The sequence below is a fragment of the Gorilla gorilla genome, chromosome 21 (assembly GCF_029281585.2).
Source record: "Gorilla gorilla gorilla isolate KB3781 chromosome 21, NHGRI_mGorGor1-v2.1_pri, whole genome shotgun sequence".
NCBI classification, from domain to species: Eukaryota; Metazoa; Chordata; class Mammalia; order Primates; family Hominidae; genus Gorilla; species Gorilla gorilla.
The window spans coordinates 28,509,888-28,537,069 of record NC_073245.2 but is presented as its reverse complement, the minus strand read 5'-3'; the positions used below and the strand labels follow the sequence as shown (position 1 = coordinate 28,537,069).

The following is a 27,182-nucleotide window of genomic DNA, read 5'->3' as shown; positions in this document are numbered from 1 at the left end:
TTCTGCCAAGCTCAACAAAAGTTTAATTTATGTGGTCACCCAAGAACGTTTGTTGCTGACAACATGAAAGAAGACCCACACTTTCAGTGTGCCAGGCACTAACTGCTTCACCTGAACCAACTCATTTAAACCTCCTAACAATGCTGTAGAGTGGGCAGTGTTATTATCCCCATTTGCCAGATAAGGATACTGAATCACAGAGCAAATAAGTCCTTTGCTCGGGCCAGGTGCGGGGTGTAAGCCTGCACCTTGGATCCACATCTGGCTCTATGGTCTACCCTCCCATTGACGGTGACAATGAGGGAAGAACATGACTGTGTAACCCCAGCCCAGGACCACCTTAGAGAGGCCTTCCCAAACCGAATGGTTTGCCTCCTAGCAAGTAAAGTATAATCAGAGGAAGTGGACAATAAGCAAAGCCGCTCATCTCAAATGATAACTAAATTGTTCTCAAAAACTATTACTAGAGAAAACAGATGTCTGCACACACAGCAGTGTCACCCACTTCCACACCAACTCATGGTGGTCTCTGTTGTAAAAGGCTTGTTATTAGCTGAGTGAGACAAACGTATCACCTCTAAGGGCAATGAGCAATAGGCTTACTCTGGAAGGACTGTGCTGAATGTTTGCCTTGTGCTGAACAGCATGCCGTGGCTTTGGCACAACGACCATGGGTGGTGGAGTCAGGAGCACCTGGGCTCTAACTCCTTCATGTCAGTTCTGACCCTGAGCAAGATACTGAACCTTTCTGGGCCTCAGTTTCCTTCTCTCTAACCCTTTGGATGAACAGATGGAATAACACCACCTCTCCGAGTATAGTCATCAGTGAGGGTTAGCCCTTCTCCTGTCACTGCAGACACATCCAACAGGTGACACATGTGAGACCATCATGCTCTGACACTGCTGACGGGTTAAATCCGGGGCAGGAGGGGAGGGTGATGGAGTTGTTTTCCTTACATTTTCTGACACACACGGTCCTTTCACATTCAGAGATATGCATGGACCAATGGCTCCTGCAATCTTCAGTTCCCGAGAGGTCTATAACAAATATGTGACAGTGTAAAGTTAAAGATCACTTCAATCCACCCTGCTCTCATCATGGCCACAATGAAAGCTTAGAGGGAAAATATAATACTACTATTCTGCCAAGAGAAAACTCCACAGGGATCATAACTGCTTAGTCCTACAAACTTTTCCTCAGCCACTGTGATTAGAACTTTAATAAAATCCACCCTTAGAAACACTTGAAACATGAGCATTTTCAACTCTCACAACTTACTTTTTAAACTTTGAAATTACTGTACATGTAGATAACAATTCTAACAATACTACATTCTTTTCCAATCCCTTGTATGAATATATTCACATTCATGTATATCCATAATTATTTGCATATACCTAATCAGAGAACATACTGTTTTGTGTTGCTTTAAAAATACTTAATTCATGAACTCCAATATAACGACAAGGCCAACATACTTAGATTTTTAAAATGTGAATTCATTTCAAAAGTCCATCTTTAAAAGAAAACCCTCAAGCATTTAAGATTATGGTTTAAAGTCTAACCTAGATGATTTAATAATTATCTCTAATTCTCCAAGTAATAATTCCAATCGTATCTTCTAACGACGGCCCCCGACCTGCCCTGCCAACTGGCAACTCTGTTGCCCAGGCTGAGTGCAGTGGCGTGATCATAGCTCACTGCAGCCTCAAACTCCTGGGCACATGTGATTTTCCCGCCTCAGCCTCCTGAGTAGCTGGAACCACAGGTGTGCACCACCACATGAGGTTAATTTTTTTTTTTTTTAAATCATTTGTAGACATAGGGTCTTGCTATGTTGCCCAGGCTGGTCTGTAATTCCAAAGCTCATGCAATCACCCCACCTTGGCCTCCCAAAGTGCTGGGATTACAGACATGAGCCACCGTGCCTGGCCTAACACCCTCTTTTAATGCTTTCTCAATGACTTAGAATCAGCTGTATCAGGGCCATGAGTCCCTACATGGAAAAAAAAAAAAAAATCTCAAAATGCTGTCTTTTTTTTTTTTTTTGAGACAGTTTCACTCGTTGCCACAGCTGGAGTGCAATGGCAGGATTTTGGCTCACCGCAACCTCCGCCTCCTACGTACAAGCCATTCTCCTGCCTCAGCCTCCCAAGTAGCTGGGGCTACAGGCATGTGCCACCACGCCCGACTAGTTTTGTATTTTTAGGAGAGATGGGGTTTCTCCCTGTTGGTCAGGCTGGTCTCAAACTCCCAACCTCAGGTGATCCGCCCGCCTCGGCCTCCCAAAGTGCTGGGATTACAAGCATGAGCCACCATGCCTGGCCCAGTGCTGTCTATTTTAGAGTACTCTGGCTATTCTTCAGGAAGACATTAAACATAACCACGGCTCTGTGCAATGCAGTGAGCCATGCTGATGGCTGGGTGGACGCAGACCACCGTGTGGCTGCCCCTGTCCTCAGGCCACAGTGCTGCTCATAACACCCACCCTACTTCCTCTTCTATCTCCTACTGCCTTGAAGCAGGGTGGAGCAGAGCCTGCGGGTGAACCAGGCAGCTTGTTACTTAGAACATAAATAAATATACAGGTGATCCTCAAGAAGCAAAGGGATAAAGTGAATAACATGCTTTTAATAGCCATTTGGTTGAGATCCTTTTAATTGGCTTTTACATGCCCGTGTCCAGCAGGTGGAGGTTGCCAGAAGTCTGGATATTGATTGAAAATGTAAGAACACTATAATTCCATTGAAGTTTTAAAAGTATGGCCAGGTACAGTGGCTCATGCCTCATAATCCCAGCACTTTAGGACGCTGAGGCAGGAAAATTGCCTGAGACCAGGAGTTTGAGACCAGCCTGGGCAGTACAGTGAGTCCACATAAAAAAAAAAAAAAAAAGTCTACCGTACCTTTACGTCCAAAGTAGCACCAAATGCCATTCGGAAATCTCCATTAAAATCTTTAGTAAAGATTCTTTGGAATGTCTGCTTGAAGAGAGAAGTATTGAAAGAATCTCCCATTACCATGTAGCCTCTAGGTAAGAAGAAAAAAATCAAGTGAATATTAGGAAGATTGAAAGCCATTCAGATGCTCCCTCAGTATTTACAAAAATAATTTAAAGAAAAAAAGAAACCAGGTCCCCAAAAGTGCTACTGATTAATTTAAATATAAAAAACAGGCCGGGCACAGTGGCTCACGCCTGTAATCCCAGCACTTTGGGAGGCCGAGGAGGGCGGATCACTTGCCGTCAGGAGTTCAAGACCAGCCTAGCCAACATCGTGAAACCCCATCTCTGCTAAAAACACAAAGATTAGTAGCCATAATCCCAGCTACTCAGGAGGCTGAGGCAGGAGAATCACTTGAACCCAGGAGGCAGAGGTTGCAGTGAACCAAGATCGGACCACTGCACTCCAGCCTGGGCGACAGAGCAAGACTGCTTCTCAAAAAAAAAAAAAAATTAATAAATAAGTAAATAAATAATAAAATAAATTTAAAAAATAAAAAACAGCATGTTAAATTCATACTTGGCAAAGAAACTACTTCTAAAGCATTAAACAGAAGCCTTAAGAACAGCTCTAATTCCTCTCACAGTTCTTTGGTACGGGAAAATACCCAGGCCTGTGGGAAATCCTTTTCAGGTTAATTTACTGCCTCAAAATACTGAATTCTTGACTTTACAAGAATTATTTTTTCCAACTCATGAGTACTAATATTAATCCCTTACTGAAGTTAGAGGAAAACACTGTGCAAAATGTCAGCATTTCATGCATTTGGACAGAAAAGCACAGCTTGACGCAAGTTATGCCTCCAAACGTCATTCATAAAACAAGATCTCAGAATCTTGAAGAACACAAGAAAGATCATCTGGTCCGGCCATCTCAGAGTGCCTGAACCATCTGTCAGCTCTTTGGCACCAAATATCTACCTCTTCCTTAGTTTCCTGAACAATGACATTTTCCAGCCTGCCTTGCCTATGGCCATGTGCCTCTGTTGGCATGTGCGTTCTGACTATTGCTGTGTCCTTTATATGTGGAGTGTGTTCCTCCAGGAAGAGCAATCCTTCTCTGACCTTTCCTCCTTCCTGCTGCTGTAAATGGCTAGAGCTCCAGCAACTGTCTTGAGCCACAGATGGCATATGAATGATGGTAGAGCAGCTTAGTAGGAGCCTCAGCCCTTAATGACGACGAAAGCAACATACCAGCCCCAGACTGCCTACCGCCAGAGAAATAAACTTATTTTGGGTTTTCTGTGACATTCACACAACTCTAATACTAACACTCAACCAAACCCTCTGCAAAATACCTGCCAAGTTACATCCAGACTAGGCTTGAACTCCTCCAGCATTGGGAGCTTCCTCCCCAAGCTGTCCATTCTGTGTTTGAACAGCTCTGTTAAGAAAGGCCCTTCTTGATATTGAGTGAAATTTCATTTGCCAGCAGCTTCCACCCACTGGTTTGGTTCTAGTTCCACTCTTTGGTCACATACAGAACAAATCAGATTCCTTCACAGGGAAGTCCCTCAACTGCTGAATACAGTTCTCACACCCCCATGTGTCTTCAGCTTAATCTTTTCCAGCTACTTCAATCATTCCTCACATGACAGTTTCCAGGACTCTCCACCACTGCTCTTCTTCAAACATCTCCAATTCATCTCCTATTGCCCCTTGAAATTGCAATGTTCAGAACAGAAAACAATGTATTTGGATAAGGTGTGACTAGCACCAAAGAAACCAAGAATATGGTCTTCCCTGAAGATAATCTTCTCCTATAGCACAGCCTAGAATCACCTTGCCTTTGCTGGAAGTCATCCCACACTGTTGGCTCACCTTGAGCTATACTAACACACGTGTGCAACAGATGGTAACTCTTCACAGAAAAAATTCACACAAACTAGCATACAATCTAAGAGACGTTTACAAATACACTAAAGCTTTTCTATGGACATTCCGAGTCAGAACTCCTGGAAGGCCCTGGTAGGAATTCATACTATTAAATGTGGATTACTGAGATAGCTACATCAGTATCATTTGGGACCCTAATTCTATCACCTAACTCATCTGCTGCTCTCTAGGACAACTCCAACTGATTCTGGTTCTACCTTCTATTCCTTTTACTCACTGGGACCAGCAGCATCACCTGTGGGGTTGTTAGAAATGCAGACTCTCAGGCCCATTCCACAGCTCTATGATGCCTCTCAAACTTCTGTGCATGCAAATCACCTGGGATATTGTTCAAATGCAGGTTCTGATTCAGGTCTAGAGTGAGGCTCAAGATGCTGCATGGTTCTCAAACTCGGCTCTATGTTAGAATCACGGGAGAAACTTTTAAAATGCTGATGCCCAGGCTGCACCTCATGCTAATTAAATTAGAATCTCTGAGGACAAGACCTAAAGAAAGTGTAGCTTTTAAAGTTTCCCTGGTGATAACAATACATAGGCAGCTGCAGACCAGCGCTCATCAGTGGTTTCTACACTTTCATGTGCCCCAGAATCTCCTAGAGAGCTGCATTCCCGGGGTTTCCGATTCAGGAGGTCTGGGTAAGGCCTAGAAATATACAATTCCAATCAGTTCCCAGGAGCCCCTAAGGCTGCAAATCTGGACACCACCACATGTTGAGAACCACTGCTCCACACTCTGGCCTGTGAATACAATACTGACTCAGGCTTTGAGTCAGTACAACCTCTAGGCTGAGTGCACTTGGAGTTAGCCACAAAGTATGGCCACTTAGCCAGGTTTATCCTAGTTGTTTCAGCATTCAGACCCTGTTTTCCCCAATTCTCAAAAGGAAGTGCCCTGATGAAGGCCAGATAGTCCATGCTGCTTGCTTTCCTGGCCTGGTCTCTGTAAAAGTGTTAACAACTCTAAGGAAGAAATGAAGTTACTCTGAAACGACTTATTTGTAGTGAACTCTTGAGCCCTCCTACTAATCACTACTTCCCTCTCCAAGGAGCCCACAGGCCCTCCCCAGTCACTGAAACCATAGCCCAGAGCTACCGGAAAGCTTCTCTAAGTTGGCCTTGCCCATTCCTATGGCTCCATCACTAATTTCTCTTTCCTTAAAATAACACTGTCACTCTGCCCAGGTTTTCACTGTCAACATACCCAGTAAGATTTGCACAACACTTCATCTCCAAAAGTCCAGTTTGATCAAGGGCACAAGCATAAATATCAATGCAGTGCCCATTTGCAGCTGTTCGATTAGCAAGCATCTCATAGTGCTGTGAAGAGAGGAAAGCTATCTTTAGGAAACAGTGACATTATTCCCAAGGTATGCCTGAATATACCGAAGGAGGTAATCAAATATAAAAACATGTAAATCATTTTCTTTTCTCTTTTTGTGACAGAGTCTCTCTCTGTTGCCCAGGCTAGAGTGCAGTGGTGCAATCTCCACCTCCCGGGTTCAAGTGATCATCCTGCCTCAGCCTCCCAAGTAGCTGGGATTAAAAGCGTGCACCACCATCCCCAGCAAATTTTTGTATTTTTATTTTTATTTACTTTTTGAGACAGTCTCACTCCGTCACCCAGGCTGGAGTGCAGTGGCACGATCTCAGCTCACTGCAACCTCTGCCTCCCAGGTTCAACGGATTCTCGTGCCTCAGCCTCCCGAGTAGCTGAAATTACAGGCACATGCCACCATGCCCAGCTAATTTTTGTATTTTTAGTACAGACAGGCGTTTCGCCATGTTAGCAAGACTCGTCTCGAACTCCTGACCTCAAGTGATCCGCCCACCTTGGCATCCCAAAGTGCTGGGACTACAGGCGTGAGTCACCATGCCTGGCTTAAATTTTGTATTTTTAGTAGAGATAGGGTTTCACCATGTTGGCTAGGCTGGTCTTGAACCCCTGACCTGAAGTGATCTGCCCGCCTCGGCCTCCCAAAGCGCTGGGATTACAGCCGTGAGCCACCGGGCCCGGCCTGGAAATCATTTTCAAAAATATCTGAATAAAATAAAAATATAGTTTTCAATCTCAAAACCCTTTGAGTAGTGTTAAGGCCACCCATTCTAATTAAGGTCTGAAAGTAGGAGCAATAATTTAACAGCAGCTAAGATTGGAAAACTGTCTCTGAAACAGCATCTTGCTGACCATGACACATGACCTTGGCAAAGTAGCTGTCACTCCAGAGCAGCCCAAACCTGACAATGGGCTTTCAGAATTACAGCCCGTACCCAAGAGCACCTACCTTGGTTGCCTTTTTCATGAATCGTGCATTATCTTTCTCAATATCATGCCAAGAACGAATAGGAATCTTTAATTCATCTCCAACCACCATGCCAGGCCCTTGGGTAGGGGGACCTCCAGTAAACAGCATGATCCTGGCTCCTGTGTTTGGAAAAGTGCCCTAAAATAGCGAATGGCAGCATGTTAGAAGTATACAGCCTCACCTTTTAGTATGGTTTCAGTTTCCCAATAGAAATACTCCAAAGATGCATTCTCTCCAGCTGTCCTAAAAAGTGGTGATAATACAGAATAATACAGATGATAATGCAGAAAAGCAGCACTTGTCTTCTTCCAACCTTATGGGTTTGCACACTTTTATTAATTCGCTGTTTGAGTGCTCCCCATTGCTCTAATTCTTCGTTTTTCAATGAAAACTTTTGGCATTTTCAAAATGTTGAGGGGCTCCCTCAACGTGAATGATAATGATGCCTCAAATGCTTTCTGATACATTAACACAGACGGTTGACTTAGATCACAAGTGATTTTCAAACAAAGCCAACAAATATATTTTCTGAGAGCACGTTTGTATGATTTGAGAGGTCCTGGTAAATTTTAAATTACCTCCAGCAAGCCAACAGCAATGGACAAAGCCACACCAGTGGATCGCAAAGGTCTCTTCCCCTGAGTTACTGGCCATGGGTCCCTCTGTAGCTCCCCAAGAAGATCAGTGAGGTTCATATCAATCTTGTGAACAGGCTGCAGAAATCTGCAAGATTTTAACAGACACATCAACCCAGATTGAATAAAGTACTCTGGTCTTCAACACTAGGTGCCACATAATTACTGCTCTTCAAGATAATTATTCAGAGGAGTAACTGACTGGTAATTTTTTTCTTCAAAGCTATCTCTCTAACACAAAACAATTTAAAGCTGTTTTATTGAGGAATATAAAGCCCAGTACTTAGCAATTTACATATGTTGCACAGAAAAAAAAATTGTCTGGAAAAGGAGCAATTCAGTTTAATTAATTTTTAGGCAGCAAAAAAATCCTAAGGACATGCCTAACACGAGTTCAGTCTATGTGAGGTCCATTTACGTGGACAATCTTCATCATTCCTCATCATTCTAATCTGTGCTTCTCTTAAGCCTTGAGAGAAAGAGGTTGTCTTCAGCATGTCGGGCAATGCATTTTATCGAGCTTGTTAGCTCAGTCTAGGCACTCAATGGGCTGAGTGAAGTGAATACCCGGTCATAAGTATGTCTGAGGACACATGAAAGAAGTCTTTTCAGTTTTTCCAGTTTTACTTAAGCATCAAAAAGGACATCAGATGTGGAATGTCTAAAAACAGCAACTGAGCACAGTGGTCTCAAAACCTTTTTGACAAAACACTGAATATTGATTAGGCTTAATCATTTATCTTTTTCTCTAATAATAAGAAAATACAAATTCTAATATTTTTCTTCCCTTACTGCCATGGATCATCTGCATGTCCATCACAGTACGTGTAACACTCCATGTTGGGCTCTCACCTGCTTGAAGCAAAAGGGTGCTCCTGTGGTTGTGCAGGTCGTGCTTGCTGCATGGGCATGGCTGGCTTGGTCAGGCCCAACATATCCTTAAAAAAAAAAAAGCCAAAAAGATTCATTTCCAATGACACTAAAAGTGAATGACCAACTTTTAAGAAATGTCCTCAGCTGGGTGTGGTGGCATGTGCCTCTAGTCCCACCTACTCATGAGGCTGAGGTGGGCCAATGGCTTGAGCCCAGGAATTCAAGGCTACAGGGAGCAATGGTCACACCACTGAACTCCAGCCTGGGCTACAGGCTCTTTTAAAGAGACCCCAGTCTCTTTTAAAAAAAAAGTCCTTGTTTCTGCTCCTGTACAAGTAAGGTACAAACCTGTATTTGCTTTGCAGTTAAATCCTTGGTCCCTCGGAAGACATAACTTTTGGAGATTCCTTCACAGCTTAGCTCATGAACCTGCACCATCCTTCCAAATGTGATCAGACCCACCAGAGCATCTGGAGGAAGAAGACTCAGGGACATCTGCAGGGACTCTTTGAGTGCTTGAAGGTCATCTTCCTCCAGGCATGTGTCAACCACATAGAGAAAGATCAGAGGGGACTGAGCACCTCGCTTTGGGCAAAGAAAAACAGCATAATGATCAATATACAAATAGACTTAACCAGCACTTTTTAAAGCAAATTAGGTATGAAAATTGTAAGTCTTCATCTATATTTAGTTTTAGGAGATAAGGACATCTATACAAAGCTCTAACTTATTAAATGACTTAGATTCTATTAAATCAAACTAAACATAAAAACTATTTGTATCCAACAACTTTGCCAACATTTTTTAATACTTCCTACATGCTAGACATTGTTCCAGGTCCTGGGACACACAGTGAACAGAAAAAACAAAGACTTCTACCTGCCTCAAGGAGCAAACTTTCTGGAATGGAGAGGTTAAGGGGGACTGCAAACACCAGGAGGAGAGGCAGAGGGCAAAGTCAACTGTTAAACAGAGAAGTCAGGGCAGCCTCATTTAGAAAGTAGCATATGAGCCGGGTTCATGCCTGTAATCCCAGCACTTTGGGAGGCTAAGATGGGAGGATTGCTTAAGCACAGGAGTTCAAGACCAGGCTGCCAACATGGCAAGACCCCGTCTCTAACAAAAAAAAAAAACATAAAAATTTAAAAATCAGTTGGGGATGATGGCATATGCCTAAGGTCCCAGCTACTCAGGAGGCGGAGGCAGGAAGATCCCTTAAGCCCAGGAATTTGAGGCTGCAGTAAGCTATGGTTGTGCCACTACATACCAGCCTGGACAACAGAGCAAGACCCCATCTTAAAAAAAAAAGAAAAAGAGGGCCGGGCACAGTGGCTCATGCCTGAATCCCAGCACTTTGAGAGGCCAAGATGGGTGGATCACAAGGTCAGGAGTTCAAGACCAGCCTGGCCAACATGGTGAAACCCCATCTCTACTAAAAATACAAAAATTAGCCAGGCGTAGTGGGGTTCACCTGTAATCCCAGCTACTTGGGAGGCTGAGGCAGTAGAATTGCTTGAACCCAGGAGGCAGAGGTTGCAGTGAGCTGAGATCGTGCCATTGCACTCCAGCCTGGGTGACAGAGCAAGGCTCTGTCTAAAAAAAGAAAAAAAAAAAAAAAAAGGAAAGAAACAAAGAGAAAGAAAAAGAAAGTAATGTTTGAGCAAAGCCTGAGGGAAGAGAGGGAAGGAGCACCACAGATACAGGGGAGAGCTCCAGCCTCAGGGAAAAGCTACAGCAGAGGTCTTCAAGCAGGAGTGTTAGCACATTTGAGGAGAGTCAAACAGGCCCACTGGGCTGAACGAGGACACTAGCAGATACTGGGGTTGGAGTGGTAACACGTGGGGCTTTGAAAACTGTCTTTTACCCTGGGTAAAGGAAAGCCACTTTCACCAGGGGGGTTTTCTGAACAGAGAAGTAACATGATTTTTTTTTTTTTTTTTTGAGACGGAGTCTCGCTCTGTCACCCAGGCTGGAGTGCAGTGGCGCGATCTTGGCTCACTGCAAGTTCCGCCTCCTGGGTTCACGCTATTCTCCTGCCTCAGCCTCCCAAGTAGCTGGGACTATAGGCACCCACCACCACGCCCAGCTAATTTTTAATTTTTTTTTGTATTTTTAGTAGAAAAGGGGTTTCACTGTGTTAGCCAGGATGGTTTCGATCTCCTGACTTTGTGATCCCCCCGCCTCAGCCCCTCAAAGTGCTGGGATTACGTGTGTGAGCCACCACGCCCAGTCGATTTGTTTTTAAAGAATTATTCTGGGCTGCCTCCTTTTTCGGACTCAGCCCACCTGCACCCAGGTAAAATAACAGCCTTGTTGCTCACACAAAGCCTGTTTGGTGGTTTCTTCACACGGACACATGAGATATTTGGTGCTGAAGACCCGGGTCAGAGGGACTCCTTCAAGAGACCAGTCCCCTGTCCTCACCCTCACTCCATGAAGAGATCCGCCTACGACCTCAGGTCCTCGGACCAACTAACCCAGGGAATATTTCACCAATTTCAAATCAGGTAAGTGGTCTCTTCACTCTCTTCTCCAGCCTCTCTTGCTACCCTTCAATCTCCCTGTCCTTCCAATTCCAGTTCTTTTTCTTCTCTAGTAGAGACAAAGGAGACACCTTTTATCCGTGGACCCAAAACTCCGGCGCCGGTCACGGACTCAGGAAGACAGCCTTCCCTTGGCGTTTAATCATTGTGGGGACGCCTGCCTGATTATTCACCCACATTCCATTGGTGTCTGATCTCTGCAGGGATGCCTGCCTTGGTCATTCACCCACATTCCCCTGGTGACAAGTCAATTGTAGGGACTCCTGCTTTGGCTGCTCACCCACATTGCAGCCCAGGGCTGCTCCCCACCCCCTACTCTGTGTCTCTACCCTTCTCTTTAAACTTACCTCCTTCACTATGTGCAAACTTCTGCCCTCCATTCCCCCTTCTTCTCCCTTAGCCTGTGTTCTCAAGAACTTAAAACCTCTTCAACTCTCACCTGACCTAAAATCTAAGCGTCTTATTTTCTTCTGCAACACCACTTGGCCCCAGTACAAACTCGACAATGATTCTAAATGGCCAGAAAACGGCACTTTTGATTTCTCCACCCTACAAGATCTAAATAATCCTTGTCGTAAAATGGGCAAATGGTGTGAGGTGCCTGATGTCCAGGCATTCTTTTACACATTGGTCCCTCCCTAGTCTCTGCTCCCAATGCGACTCGTCCCAAATCTTTCTTCTTTCTCTCCTGTCTGTTCCTTCAGTCTCCACCCCAAGCTCTTGAGTCCTTTTAATCCTTTTCTACGGACTCATCTGACCTCTCCCCTTCTCCCCAGGTTGCTCCTCAGCAGGCCGAGCCAGGTCCCAATTCTTCCTCAGCCTCTGCTCCCCCACCCTATAATCTTTCTATCACCTCCCCTCCTCACACCCGATCTGGCTTACCATTTTGTTCCATGACTAGCCCTCCCCACTTGCCCAACAATTTCCTCTTAAAGAGGTGGCTGAAGCTAAAGGCATAGTCAAGTTTAATGCTCCTTTTTTCTTTATCTGACCTCTCCCAAATCAGTTAGCATTTAGGCTCTTTTTCATCAAATATAAAAACCCAGCCCAGTTAATGGCCCGTTTGGCAAAAACCCTTAGACGCTTTACTGTCCTAGACCCCAGAGGAAGGCCCCCAGAGGAAGGCCGTCTTATTCTCAATATGCATTTTATTACCCAATCCACTCCTGACATTAGAAAAAGCTCCAAAAATTAGATTCCGGCCCTTAAACCCCACAACAGGACTTAATTAACCTCGCCTTCAAGGTGTACAATAATAGAGTAGAGGCAGCCAAGTAACAATGTATTTCTGAGTTGCAATTCCTTGCCTCCACTGTGAAACAAACCCCAGCCACATCTCCAGCACACAAGAACTCCAAACGCCTAAACTGCAGCTGCCAGGGGTTCCTCCAGAACCTCCTCCCGCAGGAGCTTGCTTCATGTGCCGGAAATCTGGCCACTGGACCAAGGAATGTCCGCAGCCCGGGATTCCTCCTAAGCCATGTCCCATCTGTGTGGGACCCCACTGAAAATCGGACTGTTCAACTCACCAGGCAGCCACCTCAGAGCCCCTGGAACTCTGGCCCAAGGCTCTCTGACTCCTTCCCAGATCTTCTCAGCTTAGCGGCTGAAGACGGACGCTGCCTGATCGCCTCAGAAGCCACCTAGACCATCACGGACGCCGAGCTTTGGGTAACTCTTACAGTGGAGGGTAAGTCCGTCCCCTTCTTAATCAGTACGGAGGCTACCCACTCCACATTACCTTCTTTTCAAGGGCCTGTTTCCCTTGCCTCCATAACCGTTGTGGGTATTGACGGCCAAGCTGCTAAACCTCTTAAAACTCCCCAACTCTGGTGCCAACTTGGACAACATTCTTTAATGCACGTTATCCTCACCTGCCCAGCTCCCTTACTAGGTCGAGACATTTTAACTAAATTATCTGCTTCCCTGACTATTCCCAGGCTACAGCCACACCTCATTCCCGCTCTTTTCCCCAGTTCAAAGCCTCCTTCGCATCCTCCTCTTGTATCCCCCAACCTTAACCCACAAGTATGGGATACCTCCACTCTCTCTCTGGCAACCGATCACACGCCCATTACTATCCCATTAAAACCTAATCACTCTTACCCCACTCAATGCCAATATCCCATCCCACGGCATGCTTTAAACGGATTAAAGCCTGTTATCACTCGCTTATTATAGCATGGCCTTTTAAAGCCTATAAACTCTCCTTACAATCCCATTTTACCTGTCCAAAAACTGGACAAGCCTTATAGGTTAGTTCAGGATCTGCGCCTTATCAACCAAATTGTTTTGCCTATCCACCCCTTGGTGCCAAACCCATATACTCTCCTATCCTCAATACCTCCCTCCACAACTCATTATTCTGTTCTGGATCTCAAACATGCTTTCTTTACTATTCCTTTGCACCCTTCATCCCAGCCTCTCTTTGCTTTCACTTGGACTGACCCTGACACCCATCAGGCTCAGCAAATTACCTGGGCTCTACTGCCGCAAGGCTTTGCGGACAGCCCCCATTACTTCAGTCAAGCTCAAATTTCTTCCTCATCTATTACCTATCTCGGCATAATTCTTCATGAAAACACACGTGCTCTCCCTGCTGACCGTGTCTGACTAATCTCCCAAACCCCAATCTCTTCTACAAAACAACAACTCCTTTCCTTCCTAGGCATGGTTAGGTACTTCTGCCTTTGGATATCTAGTTTTACCATCCTGACTAAACCATTATATAAATTCACAAAAGCAAACCTAGCTGACCCGATAGATCCTAAATCCTTTCCCCACTCCTCTTTCCATTCCTTGAAGACAGCTTTAGAGATTGCCCCCACACTAGTCTCCCTAACTCATCCCAACCCTTTTCATTACACACAGCCTAAGTGCAGGGCTGTACAGTCGGAATTCTTACACAAGGAACGGGACCGCGCCCTGTAGCCATTTTGTCCAAACAACTTGACCTTACTGTTTTAGGCTGGCCATCATGTCTCCGTGCGGCGGCCACTGCTGCCCTAATACTTTTAGAGACCCTCAAAATCACAAACTATGCTCAACTCACTCTCTACAGTTCTCATAACTTTGAAAATCTATTTTCTTCCTCACACCTGACACATATACTTTCTGCTCCCCAGCTCCTTCAGCTGTACTCACTCTTTGTTGAGTCTCCCACAGTTACCATTGTTCCTGGCCCGGACTTCAACCCGGCCTCCCACATTATTCCTGATACCACACCTGACCTGCATGAATGTATCTCTCTGATCTACCTGACATTCACTCCATTTCCTCATATTTCCTTCTTTCCTGTTCCTCACCCTGATCACACCTGGTTTATTGATGGCAGTTCCACCAGGCCTAATCGCCACACACCAGCAAAGGCAGGCTATGCCATAGTATCTTCCACATCTATCATTGAGGCTACCTCTCTGCCCGGCTCCACTACCTCTCAGCAAGCTGAACTCACTGCCTTAACTCGAGCCCTCACTCTTGCAAAGGAATTACGTGTCAATAATTATACTGACTCTAAATATGCCTTCCATATCCTGCACCACCATGCTGTTATATAGGCAGAAAGACAATCACTACACAACGGTCCTCCATCATTAATGTCTCTTTAATAAAAACTCTTCTAAAGGCCGTTTTACTTCCAAAGGAAGCAGGTGTCATACACTGCAAGGGCCACCAAAAGGCATCAGATCCCATCACCCAGGGCAACGCTTCTGCTGATAAGGTAGCTAAAGAAGCAGCTAGCATTCCAACTTCTGTCCCTTATGGCCAGTTTTTCTCCTTCTCATTGGTCACTCCTGTTTACTCTCCCACTGAAGTTTCCACCTATCAATCCCTCTCCACTCAAGGCAGATGGTTCTTAGACAAAAAAACAAAACAAAACAAAACAAAACCTCCTTCCAGCCTCACAGGCCCATTCTATTCTGTTGTCATTTCATAATCTCTTCCATGTAGGTTACAAGCCATTAGCCTGCCTCTTAAAACCTCTCATTTCCTTTCCGTCGTGGAAATCTATCCTCAAGGAAATCACTTCTCAGTGTTCCATCTGCTATTCTACTACTCCTCAGGGATTGTTGAGGCCCCCTCCCTTCCCTACACATCAAGCTCAGGGATTTGCCCCTGCCCAGGACTGGCAAATTGACTTTACTCACATGCCCTGAGTCAGGAAACTAAAATACCTCTTGGTCTAGGTAGACACTTTCACTGGATCGGTAGAGGCCTTTCCCACACGGTCTGAGAAGGGCACTGCAGTCATTTTTTCCCTTTTGTCAGACATAATTCCTTGGTTTGGCCTTCCCACCTCTATACAGTCCGATAACGGACCGGCCTTTATTAGTCAAATCACCCAAACAGTTTTTCAGGCTCTTGGTATTCAGTGAAACCTTCATACCCCTTACCATCCTCAATCTTCAGGAACGGTAGGACAAACTAATGGTCTTTTAAAAACACACCTCACCAAGCTCAGCCTCCAACTTAACAAAAAGGACTCTGTCAAGAATAGAGCCCAAAAACTCACCAACCAACCAAGTAATTACACTGAACCCCCTTGGACACTCTCTAATTGGAGGTCCTGGGTCCTCCCAATTCTTAGTCCTTTAATACCTGTTTTTCTCCTTCTCTTATTTGGACCTTGTGTCTTTCATTTAGTTTCTCAATTCATAGAAAACCACATCCAGGCCATCACCAATAATTCTATACGACAAATGCTCCTTCTAACAACCCCACAATATCATCCCTTACCCCAAAATCTTTCTTCAGTTGAATCTCTCCCACTGTAGGTTCCCACGCTGCCCCTAATCCCACTAGAAGCAGTCCTGAGAAACATCACCCATTAATCTCTCCATATCACCCCCAAAATTTTTTCACCACTCCAACACTTCACTATTTTGTTTTGCTTTTCTTATTAATATAACAACACAGGAATGTCAGGCCTCTGAACCCAAGCCAAGCCATCATATCCCCTATGACCTGCACGTATACATCCAGATGGCCTGAAGCAACTGAAAATCCATAAAAGAAGTGAAAATAGCCTTAACTGATGACATTCCACCTGTGATTTGTTTCTGCCCCACCCTAACTGATCAATGTACTTTGTAATCTCCCCCACCCTTAAGAAGGGTCTTTGTAATTCTCCCCACCCTTGAGAACGTACTTTGTGAGATCCACCTGCTGCCCGCAAAACACTGCTCATAACTTCACTGCCTATCCCAAAACCTATAAGAACTAATGATAATCCACCACCCTTTGCTGACTCCTTTTTTGGACTCAGCCTGCCTGCACCCAGGTGAAATAAAGAGCCTTGTTGCTCACACAAAGCCTGTTTGGTGGTCTCTTCACACGTACACATGAGATAATTATTTCTGATAAAAATGGAATAAAACTAGAAATCAATAACAGAAGAAAGCAAAAATATCAACATATATATGGAAATTAAACTCACTTTTGAGCATGTTCATGTTCAAGGGTTGTAAGACTTAATATTGTGAAGATGTTCATGCTGCCTAGTGAACTACAGATTCAATGCAATCCCTTTTCAATTAACAATTTTTTTTTTTTAGAAATAGAAAAAGTAACCAACAAATTATATGGAATCTCAAAGGACAATAAAAAGCCCAAAAACGTGGCCGGGCGCGGTGGCTCACGCCTGTAATCCCAGCACTTTCGGAGGCCGAGGCGGGTGGATCACAAGGTCAGGAGATCGAGACCATCCTGGCTAACATGGTGAAACCCCGTCTCTATTAAAAATATAAAAAAAATTAGCCGGGCGTGGTGGCAGGCGCCTGTAATCCCAGCTACTCGGGAGGCTGAGGCAGGAGAATGGCGTGAACCTGAGAGGCAGAGCTTGCAGTGAGCTGAGATCGTGCCACTGCACTCCAGCCTGGGCAACAGAGCAAGACTCCGTCTCAGAAAAAAAAAAAAAAAAGAAAAAAAAAGAAAAGGAAAAAAAAGAGCCCAAAAATGTTTAAAAAAAGAAACAATGTCACCTTTTCTAATTTCAAAGCACATTACAAAGCTACAGTAATAAAAACAGTTTAGTTCTGGCATAAAGACAGACAAGTTTTCCAATAAAACACAATGTAGCAGAAATGCAAACCTCCAACATATGGGTAAACAGTTATTTGAACAGCTATATTCATTGAAGCATTATTCACAAAGGCCAATATTTGAAAGCAAAACAAACTTTCCTCACTGAATAAATGAATAAATACAATTTGTAAAAAAAAAAAAAAAAAGAATTACTGTGGCTGCTGGGTGAAGAATAATGTATAAATAGGCAATGGTAACATCAGGGAGAACAATTAGAAGATTCAAGTAAGAAGCAGTGGCTGGCCCAGGGCAGTTGGTAGTAGGGAGGGGGAAGTGGGTGGATTCTGGATAAATTTCGAATATAGAGACAATGGGATTTTCCAGTGAATTAGATATGGAACATGAAAGAGAGAGGTCAAGGATAAGTCTAAGGTTCTGAAGCTAAACAACTAGATGATGGAGTACCATCAACTGAGATGAAGAAGGCTACAAAGAACAGGTTTGGAATTTAATCAGTTCTACCTTTTTAGTAGCCTTCTATGATGTCAGGACTTGAAAACAATGCCAGTAGATGCACACACAACAAACCTAAAGGTTAGGATCCTGCTGCCCTCACAGCTTTAAGTCCCCTGCCCAGGTAAGAGACATGGAAGACAAAGGATTTCAAGAGAAATTCAGTATTTAACATTGCTCATTAAATGCACAACAAAGAAATTACCTGTATCACATACTCAATTGTAGAAAACTGGGGCATCAGTTCGGCAGGTTGATTCACCTCAGATATGCCTCCATAAGCTGGAGGAAACTGAAAAGAAGGAAACAGTTTTATTAGGGTTGGCATATCTATATTACACTTTTTATTTTCCATGTGTAAAAATGATAATGATGCCAAGACGAGAGGAACACTTGAGCTCAGGAGCTCCAGACTAGCTTGGGCAACACTGTGAGACCCTGTCTGTATACAAGAAGTAAAAAAATTAGTTGGGCGTGGTGGCTCGCGCCTGTAGTCCCAGCTACTCAGAAGGCTGAGGTGGGAGGATCACTTGAACCCAGGAAGTTAAGGCTGCAGTGAGCCATGACTGCGCCACTGCACTCCAGCCTGGGAAACAGAGCGAGACTCTGTCTCAAAAAAGAAGACAAAAAATGGTAATGACCACGTATTTATTCTGAAAGCACAAAATACAGGACACGTTAAAAAACATAAAAATCAGCATTTAAAACTTCTAACTCTGCCTTATATTTATATCATTTCTGTCCTCTTAAAAAATATTTTTTAGAGCAGTTTTAAGCTATTGTAACTTCTAAATGTTTAAAAGCACACTTTATGTTGCCCAGGCTGGTCTTGAACTCCTGGCTTCAAGTGATTTTCTCCCCTCAGTCTCCCATAGTGCTGGGATTACAGGCATAAGCCACCATGCCTAGCCAAAAACACACAAATGAAAACCATTTCTTAAGTTTTGCCCTGCAAATTAAAGGCTGAGATTTCACCTATCTCATCAATAGTTAATAGTCTAAATAAAGCCAAAGACTTTATTTAGGTTTATTATTTTGGCTATTATCAATAAAGTAACACATATGGAATGTAGAAAAATTGGCAAGTCCAGGAAAATAGAAGCAAACAAAGGAGGAAAAACCCCCCAAAATCCTATCACCTAGAAGCAGCTACTGTCAACCTCCTGGCAGATTTCCTTCCAGACTTAAGCACAGTTGAGAACATCCCATATATACAATGTGGAACTTGTTTTTTCCAGTCAACATAATGCCACAGGCATTTTCTTTTGTTTTTACAATTCTCTGCAAATGTTTTAAATTCACAGCTTGTGGGTTGGCTTATAATCCAAATAGTCTTTAGCTTTACATTAAAAATACAAGTTGAGGTGCATCTCCCCAAAGTGCGCAGATGATCATTCCAGGCCAGTGACCTCAGAGTGACCAAATGCAAGTGCTGCTGAGGAGCTGGCAGGCAGCTTTAGGGGCCTCTGGTTGGGAGAGAAGGGTACAACTGAGCATGCGAGCCCCAGCAAGAATCTCAGTCAGAGCCAGCAGAAGACTCTAGCCCCATCCTGGCCATGACTGCCCACTGACTGCAGCTCCCAGCAGGGATAAGCTCGATCTATGACTACAGACACACCAGCCACCTCCCAGCAACCTGGAGAGGCCCTGTTCACCCACGCAGTCAGCCAGCTGCACAGAAGGGAGCAAAGGAGATGGAGATCACCCTGATCCCTCCGTCTTCCAGCTCTACATTCATTTAGAGCTAGAAAACCCCCACACTGTCCAGCTAGGAAGGTTACAAAAGATTATTTCCACTTAGGACACATAGACTTGCAGATCATACTTATAAATTGGCAGGTGACAATCTTAGGTAAGCATAATAATACCAAATACTTATATGGCACTTACCATGTGTCAAGCACTGTTCTAAGTCCTTTATACTCATTAACTCAGTTTAATTCTCACAATAATCTCATGAAGTGACTATAGGTATACTATACTATCACCCTAATTTTAAAGACAAGGAAGTTGAGGCACAGGCAGTTAAGTGGCCTACCCAAAGTTACACAGGAAATAAGTGGTAGATCTGAGAGCCAAACCCAGGCAGTCTGGCTACAGATCTCTGGCTCTTTAGCCACTATGCCACCCTGCCTTAGAATTACTATAATAAATTATATTAAACAAAGACATTAATCCTAAATGTAATAGGGAGCAGAAATGCTTTTAAGATTTCTATATACTTCTGAATCTCTCACGAAGATATATTTTAAATGACATCTGCTTATAGTTTCTGACCTATGGTCAGTCATCAATTGTACACTGTCCTCTTCATCACTAGACTTATGTGCTGTATCTGAGAATGAGTAATTGTAATTATGATCAAATATATGAACAAATGCATGTGAAGAGCTTAAGATCTGTTAGAACAGTGTACACTATGCTGGACACAAATTTTTTCTAACAACTTTATTGAGGTATAGTTTACGTAACATAAAATTCACTCATTTTAAGTATACAAGCCAATGATTTTTAGAAAACGTACAGTTGTGCAATAATTACCACAATCCACTTTTAGAACATTTCCACTACAGGCACAGTTACTTTTTTTTTTTTTTTTTTTGACACTCTTGCTCTGTTGCCAGGCTGAAGTGCAGTGGCGCAATCTCAGCTCACTGCAACCTCCACCTCCCGGGTTCAAGCAATTCTCCTGCTTCAGCCTCCTGAGTAGCTGGGACTACAAGTGCGCACCACCATGTCCAGCTAATTTTTTATATTATTTTATTTTATTTTGAGACGGAGTCTTGCTCTGTTGCCAGGCTGGAGTGCAATGGCTCAATCTCGGCTCACTGCAACCTCTGCCTCCCGGGTTCAAGCGATTCACCTGCCTCAGCCTCCTGAGTAGCTAAGACTACAGGTGGCTGCCACCACTCCTGGCTAATTTTTGTATTTTTAGTAGAGAGGGGATTTCACCATGTTGGCCAGGATGGTCTCGATCTCTTGACCTCATGATCTGCCCGCCTCAGCCTCCCAAAGTGCTGAGATTATAGGCATAAGTCACCGTGCCTGGCCTAATTTTTGTATTTTTAGTAGAGATGGGGTTTCACCATGTTGGCCAGAATGGTCTCGATTTCTGGAGCTCATGATCCACCCACCTCGGCCTCCCAAAATGCTGGGATTACAGGCATGAGCCACTAGGCCTGGCCACACAGTTACTTTTATAGAGAAGTCTCTCTTGTGATTTGTGAGATCCTTCTAGTTTGGTACTTTTAAAATTTTTAAATCAAAAGAAGCTCAACACTGATACCTGGACTCTAAAAGTTAGAAAGATCAGAAAATGAAAATTCAGTAATGTACACTATCTAATTAGAATATACTGAAGTCAAGAGAAATATGAACAACAGGTGCTTTCTTTGGGTCACAGATTCACTGCCTACAGAAAATGTGTAAGAAAAGGGAATTCAATGAACACCCCCTCCCCAGCCCCAAGCAAATGACAAGGACTCAAGAAAACCACTCAACAGAATAAACCACAAATGTTCAAATTCAATATTGTGCTTAACAAAAGTTATCACCCTGAGTTCAGCAGAAACTGCTCACTGCCCGTGTAAACACAAATTCAACCTAACTTAATGTTTTTCATAATACAACTAAAATGAAACATATAACATTTTTTAAAAATAATTCACATACCTGATTTCTTTGAAAACAGAAATTACAGGCCCAAAGTTTTGCTCGATAATCAACCTGACTGTGAGAAAGATAAATATTATTAAGTAGGTACCACTTTTATTTTTAAGGTAGAAAGCGTTCATTTGTAAATTTCAAGTTCAGTAAATCACACAAGTAAGTGTTTCTATGTGTATGCATAAGTATGAGTATGCAAAACGTTCACTGCGTTAGAATTCTGGCTAAGTACACCAAAATTTCCATCAAACAGCCACAGTGAAGAAATACTAAATCTTTTTCTCTTTTCCAATGTCCTAATTTTTTAAATGTCATGATGTATATAAATTATACATTATTTCTCTCTTGCCTTTTATCTTAACATACTCTTCATGATTTTTTTCTAACATCTTTATTGTCCGGCTAGGTGAAACTACTAAATTCCAACATTAAAAGCATATTTCACACACAGGAAAATGCTTCTAGATTTTTAACCTGACTTAGCCCATTTTAAGAAAAGTTGGGCAAGCACATTTCACTTCCTCAAATTGGTTCAAGATAATGCTTCAGTTACTTTTCCCTTATTTTCTACATTTAGAAAATTAGTAACCAGTGGCTATGCACTCACATATGGGCACATTAAATAAAAGCAATGAGAATGAAGTAAAAAATGTTCCCTCATATAAAAATTTTATGACACTCTCTACCTGTTTAAAAATCATTTCAAATAATGCCCACATTTAAAAGAAATAGGTCACTATCTCAGGCACACACACAAAAAAAATTACACTTAACAAATTGTTAAGAGTTAAAATTTCTTCTGCCTGCTACTTCTCCTTGCCATATAGCATCACTGTACCAGAGAAGCATGAGAAGATGGTCTAAGCTTTCGAATTCTTCTGGGAAATTACTTTAAGAGGAATCAATAAAGTCTACAGTTAAGCCAAAAGCAAACTGATTATCAGCAAAAAAAAAAAAAAAGTGAATTACAAATCCTCTCCCTCTACCTCTACCTCATTCCTGTAAGATTCCAATTTTATCTGGAATTATCAGGCCAGGGAGATTTCTACAAATATTCACCACTTACTACTCACCACAAGAATCGTTTAAGAGTCTCATCATCTACTACTCATCACAAATTTGATGACCTGCCCAAATTTAATGACTTTTATGAGCATCACATAAAATTCATAATATATTGTATTTATCATTTTTACTAGTTTCAAAAGAATCCATACCAAAGTGGGTTGAGAACAGCTTTACAAGTTGGCCTGCTGCAAAGCACAGGTTCATATTGTACAGGAGGTAGGTCTGGACGTTCTTTCAAAGGAGTAAGGAGACAAGCCAGGGGTACAACCATTCTTGTAGCCTCCAGCCGGCTGGAAGGCCACACGTTCCAACTAAAACGCACACCATCCCGTTCTTCATTCTGCTGGATGAACTCCAGGTATGTCGCCATAGTCTAAAACGGAACTGAAGATAAAACTTTAATGTCCTTAATGGTATGTGAAATTCTGAACTAAATGTCAAAAAAAGAAGATGGGTCATGTAACACAGTGTTTCTCTTTTTTTCCCATCTCAGTTCACTGCAGCCTCCACCTCCCGGGTTCAAGCAATTCTCCTGCCACAGCCTCCCAAGTAGCTGGGATTACAGGCCTGTGCCACCAAGCCCGGCTAATTTTTTGTATTTTTAGTAGAGGCAGGGTTTCACCATGTTGGCCAGGCTGGTCTCAAACTCCTGACCTCTGGTGATCCACCCGCCTTAGCCTTCCAAAGTGCTGGGATTACAGGCGTGACCCACTGCACCCGGCCCAACTAACATAGTGTTTCTTAAATACTTGGGAAGAACCTGTTGCTGTAGAATGACAGTATTTCTTTTCCATCTGATACCCAAAAGTCAGTTAACCGCACAGTTCTCATTGATCACTGCTCCTTTCTCACCTCTCCTTTCAAGCACTTAAAAATAAATCAAAGGAGTGGGAGGTTTACAATCACCTGATCATCTCCAAACTACATGTAGTTAAATACTACTACTTCAAACCTCCTCACAGATCACACGTCCTATCAGTCAAGCCAATTTCAGCACCTTGCTCAAGGGTAAGTCTTGAACCCTGTTTCAGCATCCAACTATCTTCCTCTCTAATCTCCTTCCTTTCTTCCTCTATTAAATTTTACATTCCAAGTGATTTTTTTTTTCAGTAGCGGGGGGGTGCTCATTCCCTTCCGCACTTTGTTAACTTTGGAGAAAAGAGCTGGATACTGATCTTCAAGTTTGGTTCATAATGGGAACCAGTTTTGAGCTAAATTATTTCTACTTGGTATTACCAAAATTACTATTATGCTGAGTCTCACCAGCACCTCTTTCCTCACCACGGTTGCTTATGTTCATGCCTTGACAGGCTGTGGTCAAGGCCAGGTGTGGTGGCTCACACCTATAATCACATCACTTTGGGAGGCTGAGATGGGCGGATCACGAGGTCAAGAGTTCAAGACCAGCCTGGCCAACATAGTGAAACTCCGTCTCTACTAAAAATACAAAAATTAGCCAGGTGTGGTGGCACGTGCCCGTAGTCCCAGCTACTCAGGAGGTTGAGGCAGGAGAATCGTCTGAACTCGGGAGGCAGAGATTGCAGTGAGGCGAGACGATGCCATTGCACAGCCTGGGCGACAGAGCCAGACTCTGTTTCAAAAAAAAAAATGAAGACTGTGGTCAGTAAAACTGTCCTACAGGCTAAACTCTCAAACCCAGATGATCCCAACTTCATTGAGTATTTATACATCCTGTTCATATCCTAAAATCTAGGGTAACACACAACTCAGCTATTGGGGTTCAAGGGAACAAGCCCCTCAAGAAAAGTAGTAAAAAGGCAAATTAAAGAGTCTATCAAATTAAAGTGGCCTCTCGCGCCCACTTCCTGAATATGGATAATAACTGTCTCTCTTATTTTGGGAAGTACCATACTGTAAATAATTTTGATTAAGGCAATAATATTGCATGGCTAGAAAAGCAAATGAATTACTCTACTACATAAAGCCCAGAACACAAGAATTCCAATGTTTGCTCCAACTGAAACTCTAAGAAATCTGTTTGTTATTTCTGGCAACGGCAAGAACCTGAAGCACTGTGTGCACAGGAAGCACCCTGGAGCTTCATGGGAAGCAAAGGGATAACTAAAGTCGGAATGAAAGCAAGTTCTATCACAACTCTCAGCAAGTATGTCAGCAGATTTCATTAAATAACTGTCTCTCTCTCAAAACGTTCTTTATTAAAAGGTACTGGCGGCCGGGCGCGGTGGCTCACGCCTGTAATCCCAGCACTTTGGGCGACCGAGGCCGGTGGATGACCTGAGGTCAGGAATTCAAGACCAGCCTGGCCAACATGGCAAAACCCCGTCTCTACTAAAAATACAAAAATTAGCTGGGCGTGGTGGCAGGCGCCTGTAATCCCAGCTACTCGGGAGGCTGCGGCAGGGAGGACTGCTTGACCTTGGGAGGCATTGGTTGCAGTGAGCAGAGATCACGCCACTGCACTCCAGCCTGCGACAGAGCGAGACTCCATCTCAAAAAAGAAACTACTGCCTCCATCTAATGGTTTCCAAGCATGTACAGCCTAAGACCTGCTCCTTCCTTTTCCTACTGCCTGTTTCCCTCACCCTTCTAGGGTCTGGATTCTTAGCAGTGGACACATAATCCAAGGGGACTATAGAAGGTCCACTAATCATCTGAAGTTATGCGCATGAGGGAATATGCCGTTTTTCTAGGGAGATGGGTCCATAGCTTTTACCAAAGTATCGGGGAAGGTATCTGAAGAGGTAAATAACTGAAAGTATGAATTAGTGAATGAATGAAAGGCCTGGAAAGATAACAGAAGAATACGCCAAGAAATCTGAACCACCCTTATCTCGCCAACTCGTAACTTCTCAGGACACAGTGACCATGTGTATGTAAGAATAAGTGAGGTTTAATCCCTGAAGGGAGTCCAAGGACCTGGGTTCCAGTTCCAGCTGTCATGAAGCAAAAGTCGTTTCACTTGTCTGAGTCTTGAGTTTCTCAACTATAAAACGGGAGTTGGGTCCTTCCAGGTGTGCGCACTCCGCAATTCTGGGGAAACTGGAGCCAGAAATCGGTCCCGGCCTGGTGCGGGAAGACACCCGCAGGGGACTCCCGGATCATCGATTCCCCCGCTACCCTAAACTGTCAAGAAAAGGCCTCCTCCCAGAAGCCGCTTACCTCGCCCCCGGCAGAAACTCATACCCGTGCCCTCGGCCCTCCGTCACCTATGCGCCCCGCTCACCTGGCCGGAGCCGCTCACCTGGCCGGAGCCGCTCACCTAGCTAGAGCCGTCCTCACCCACAGCTGCAACAGGCAGGCTCCGGCTCCCACCGCCAAGTCCAGCTCAGCTCTCAACCGATTGGCCAGCGCCCCAGCGCGTCATGCCACGGCGCTGTCCACTGGCCAATCAAAGAGCGCTTCTCCGACGGACTGGAGGAAGCGAGAGACTCAGAGAAGCTCTGCCACCATCTTGGAACAGGGCAAAACAGGTGTATCTCGCACTTCAAAACGAGAGTTCCTCGGAACACGTTTCCCCACCCCTAAACGTTTCTGTTTCAGAAAACCCCGGCGTCTGCCGCACCGTTGCCTAAGCGCAGCCAGCGCTCCTCAGAGGTTCGCCCTGATACAATATGACATCCGCTCGTCCCAGCGGGAAGTCCCGCTGATCGCCTTAGCTACCGGAAAGCGAGAACGATGACGTATGCTCGCGGAACAGGGAGCTGCACTGGTTGGAAGAAACTAAGGCTGCCGGAAGAAGGCATTAGCATGCGGAAGGGGCGGGGCGGAGGGGCGGGGCGGGTGGTGAGCGCGGCGGCGCTTACGCACTTGCTGGTTTGGGAGTCGGTCTCTGTGGCCAGTTAAGTTTGAAGTACGGAGGTGTGGTGGTGTTTCACGTTACAAGCTCTCCTCCCGTCGCTTGCTGTAATGTCTTGGCGCTCTCAGCCGAGGCTGGCACTAGCGCACAGTCCCTATCATCCTTCTACATGGAGATAAATAATTGAGAACTGTAATATTCAACCATTTTAGGAGAGTAAGCTTAGAAATACATGGAACACAACTTTCTTTTAAAAAATAATTCCAACTTTTAGATTTAGGGGGTACACTGCATATTTGTTACCTGGCTATGAGGTTTCGAATTCGAATGATCTGGTCACCCAGATACTGAGCATAGTAACCACGTTTTTCAGCCCCTCCCTGCCTCCCTCCCCACTCTAGTAGTCCCCAGCGTCTATTAATGTCACCTTTGTGTCCATGTGTGCCCAATGCTTAGCTCCCACTTACAAGTGAGAACATGTATTTGGTTTTCTGCTTCTGCGTTAATTCTTTTAGGATCATGGCCTTCAGATGCATCCATGTTGCTGCAAAAGGCACGATAAAACACAACTGTATAAAGCCACCACAACCCTTTTTACACACGCTGACAAGTGGCAAACATGAACACATCATTACTGTGACTCAGAGTTGTAGTCTCTGTAGCATATAAAAATAAGAAGCAAAACGATGTAAACATAAAATTATGCAAGAACATATCTAGGCATCCAAGAAGTATCCATTAATTAGCTCAATTTAATACTAAGTTTTAAGTTATCTACAGATCATACAAATTATTAATAGTTTAAGGCACAAAGAAACAATTACTGTTAAATGTGAGAATGATTCAGTTTTGTTGAACAAATTCACGTTTTTCAGGATCTTA

At 43.9% G+C, this 27,182-nt stretch overlaps 1 protein-coding gene across 10 annotated transcripts in view; it reads right to left on the bottom strand.

The window, feature by feature from the left end:
- The window catches only part of SEC23B (SEC23 homolog B, COPII coat complex component), a 54,276-nt gene extending 27,437 nt beyond the window's left edge, over nt 1-26,839 (bottom strand). Inside the window, exons 1-12 of one of the 10 annotated variants that reach the window (XM_019017361.4) lie at nt 26,768-26,839; nt 26,312-26,465; nt 22,672-22,906; nt 21,461-21,518; nt 17,994-18,080; nt 9,057-9,293; nt 8,688-8,773; nt 7,779-7,923; nt 7,180-7,338; nt 6,099-6,214; nt 2,907-3,030; nt 958-1,038 (exon numbers count right to left, since the gene is read on the bottom strand). In XM_019017361.4, coding sequence (XP_018872906.2) covers nt 958-1,038; nt 2,907-3,030; nt 6,099-6,214; nt 7,180-7,338; nt 7,779-7,923; nt 8,688-8,773; nt 9,057-9,293; nt 17,994-18,080; nt 21,461-21,518; nt 22,672-22,892 — 1,314 coding nt within the window. In that variant the 5' untranslated portion in view covers nt 22,893-22,906; nt 26,312-26,465; nt 26,768-26,839. Of the gene's footprint in view, nt 1-957; nt 1,039-2,906; nt 3,031-6,098; nt 6,215-7,179; nt 7,339-7,778; nt 7,924-8,687; nt 8,774-9,056; nt 9,294-17,993; nt 18,081-21,460; nt 21,519-22,671; nt 22,907-25,420; nt 26,281-26,311; nt 26,466-26,767 lie in introns of those variants that run through there. The other 9 variants (XM_004061861.5, XM_004061860.5, XM_004061859.5 and 6 more) reach the window with 9 other exon arrangements.
- Between the last annotated feature and the right edge of the window lie 343 nt (nt 26,840-27,182).